This window comes from Streptopelia decaocto (genome assembly GCF_964273445.1).
Source record: "Streptopelia decaocto genome assembly, contig: HAP1_SCAFFOLD_92, whole genome shotgun sequence".
Classification (NCBI taxonomy): domain Eukaryota; kingdom Metazoa; phylum Chordata; class Aves; order Columbiformes; family Columbidae; genus Streptopelia; species Streptopelia decaocto.
Window position 1 is genome coordinate 1 of NW_028115951.1, and position 3,250 is coordinate 3,250.

At 62.4% G+C, this 3,250-nt stretch overlaps 1 protein-coding gene across 1 annotated transcript; it reads left to right on the top strand.

Moving 5' to 3' along the window:
- Window positions 1–222: 222 nt before the first annotated feature.
- On the top strand, window positions 223–2,307 carry LOC309452498 (uncharacterized protein; the record flags this gene model as incomplete). Its single annotated transcript, XM_082077119.1, has 4 exons — window positions 223–364; window positions 616–826; window positions 1,126–1,970; window positions 2,160–2,307. Coding segments are annotated over 4 exons (1,346 nt in total), but the record flags the coding sequence as incomplete, so codon positions are not given.
- Between the last annotated feature and the right edge of the window lie 943 nt (window positions 2,308–3,250).

Consider the following 3,250-nt stretch of genomic DNA (forward strand, 5'->3'; position numbering starts at 1 on the left):
CACTTTGTCTTTCAGGAACCTCATTTGGAGGTGGGGAGGGTTGGGCTTTGCTACTTATGGGTCTCTAGGATGTAGTATCAGGATTTTCTACCCTTCCCAGCACTGCCAAGCAGGTAAGGCACAGCAATGAGCTGCCTCTTCTTCCCCATGGCTGGGCTAGGCTGGGGGGTTCTGCAGTCAGGAGGTGTCCCAGCCCTGTCCTCCTCCTGTTTGCCGTCCCAGATGAAGGACGATGTCGTCACGTAGCTCTGGAGTGGGCTCTGATAGCGCAAAGAAACTCTGTCCCGGCACTGAACGTCTGTGCGTCCCGGAGCCGCTCGCTCGCCCTGCTCAGCCGCGAGGGATTCGGCAAGGGCTTCAGCGGGTACGTGGCTGTTGGGGTGTGCACGGGGTCTCACCTCGTGTTTGTCCCCAAGGGAACGTGTCTCTTCTCTGGGATGGGTTTAGATTCACGGTCTCAGCACCGGGAGCCTCGCAGGGCGCAGGCTGCTGTTCCCCTGTGTTCAGGGCAGGGCTGGTGTCCCTGGTGTCCCTACTGCCTTCATGGCAGAGACTGGGCAGTGCTGACATCCCAAAGGCCACCAGCGCACACCTGTGTCCCCGCTGCTCTGCCAGGAGCTTCTGCAACATGAGTGATGCCTTGGGGGCTGATCTGTTGGACCGCAGCTGCTCCATCCCTGACCCACAGCTGGTCTGGAGGATCTTGTCCCAGGTGGAGTTCTACCTTTCCGATGAGAACCCGGCCAAGGATGCTTTCCTGCTGAAACACATCCAGAAGAACAAGATGGGCTTCGTCAGCATCAAACTGCTGACGTCCTTCAAGAAGGTAGGTGGCCCCTGGTGCCGGCCAGCGGGGCTGGGAAGTGGCCTTCATGTGGAGGGTGTCCGTGTGTCTGGCTGTTCTCTGTCTGCTTCTGCTGGGGTGTATGGGGAGGTCCAGGTTACCATTTCCAGAGCCCATTGGGAACGTTCTCCTGCAAACCCCAAAGATGCTCATGTGGCATGGGGACGTTGCTTTGCTGTGGTTTCAGGTTGATGGGGTCGCAGCCTGCCCGGACAGCAGGCTTAGGGTGGTCCCTGCCTGAGATGCTCATGGGGACGTGGTGACCCCCGTCTCTTCCACAGGTGAAATACCTGACGCGCGACTGGCGGCTCACACTCTACGCCCTGCGGTTCTCGGAGGTGCTGGAAGTGAATGAGGAGGGCACCAAAGTGCGGCGGCGTGTCCCCATCCCCGAGTCCCTGCTCAGCATGCCCCCCAGCAAACTGCTGCTGGCCTGGGAGCTGCTGCCCCACGAGCAGGACGCGCTGTTGCCGCTGCAGAAGAACTTCCTGGAGACCATCACGAGGATGTTCAGCCCCTTCGGCGCCATCGCCTCCATCCGCATCCTGCGCCCGGGCCGCAAGCTGCCCTTGGCTGTGCGCAAATACGCGTCGCGCTTCCCCGAGCTGCTGAGCCGCTGCTGCGCGCTGGTGGAGTACGAGAGCCTGGAGAGCGCCCGCAGAGCCCTGGAGGAGCTCGGCCACCCGGGTGGCCAGAGCATCAGGGTGGTCCAGCTCAGCGGGAAGGGCTCCAAGAAGAAACCGGAGGCGGTGGAGGAGCTGGTGGATCATCTGGGTTTGAAAGCGCAGGCGACAGCCGCGACGTTCCCCTATGGCCTTGGGGGCTCCCTGCTCGGCAGCGCTCGGGAGCTGAACGGTGCCTCGGCATTGCCGTCGCTCCTCCTGAACAAGGAGCCCTCGGAACCCACCTGGCCCAGCAGCGACTTCAGTCCCAGTGACTGGAGCGACACCTTCACCGGATCGCTCCTCTCCAGCGACCTCTTCCCTCCCTTCGACGCCAACGTGGGCACCGGCAGCTGCTCCAGCCCGAGAGCCCCCGCGGTGCCTGGGGCAGTGGGGCGCCCGCCTGGGCCCCCTGGGCCAGCAGCTCCTCTCGGGATCCCAAACCCCGCCCCGGGATCCCCCCGGCAACAACCAGTGTGTCCGAGCTCCTCGGGCTCTGCAAGGGGGTCCTGCACCTGCCCCACGGCCACAATGGCACCGGCGGCTTCTCCAGCAGCATCGGGAGGGGAGAGCTCGTCCTGCAGCGCTGAGGCCTCTCTACATTTGGGTTTTGGGATTCTTTTTTTTTCTCCTTTTCTCTGTGCCCCCCCCAGAGCTGTGGTGGGTGCTGCAGCTGTTCCAGGGACCCGAGTTTTTGGCCAGAATGAAGCTTGGGGTGCTGAGCAGCAGCGGGGGCTGCACCATCACCGGAATGGGGACTCAATGCACCTGCTGCCAGCCGGACCTGCGGAGCTGGGGTAGCCGGGTGCTCCATGGGCCCCAGGTTGTGGAGCTGGGGTGGGAAATGAGCAATAAAGGGAGATGAGATTTCCAGGCAATTTCTGGCCAGTGTAGTGATTGTTTGGTTGGTTGCAGGACCAGGGAGGGGAAAAACAGCTGCCCAAGGTGCAGCCAGACGAGGGCAGGAGGGTCCCTGCCCTGCAGTGCCTCCCTTGCCATTCTGGGGGTGATTTGGGGTTATTTTGCTGCAGCAGGGAGGTGAAGCCGGGTCTGTGGTTCCCAGTGCCCCTTCACCCCACCCCACACAGGCAAAGAGCAGATCTGGAAAAACAGCATTTAATGGAAAGCGAAAAAGAAAAAAGGTCCCATGAAAGCCACTCCAGCCCCCCTCCCCCCCTAATGCAGTATCCCGTCCTCCCAAACCCCTCCAGCCCTTCTCCCTAATGCAGTATCCCGTCCTCCCTAACCCCTCCACCCCCCACGCCCCCTAACCCCCTAACCTTGGTCTAATCCTCCCCTGCCACCCCCGCCCTGTGCTTGCTGGGGGGCTCAGACTCGGGGTTTTCCCCCTGTTCGTGGCTCCATTTGCGGCCTCGCTGCTCTGCTGAGGCAGCCTGGGACTGCAGCAGCTCCATTGCTGTGCTGTGCTTGCTGGGGGGCTCGGGGCTCTGCCCCCGCTCGTGGCTCCTTTTGCACCCCTGCTGCTCGTTGGGCGTTAGCAGGTCCTTTGGCAGCGCCAGTGAGCTGAAGTCCCGCTGGGGCACGGTGGCCATGGTGACACCGGGCTCATCAGGCTTGGGGACACTGTGCTTCAGGGCATCTTGTTGAAGGATCTTCTTGGGGACTGCAAGGTGGCTTGTGGGGTCTGCAGGGGCTTTGTTGTTGCGGGCAGCCGAGCAGCTGGGGGGGACATGGTGGCCCGGGGGTGTCCCTGCAGCGGTGGCCTTGCTGGAGATGCTCAGTT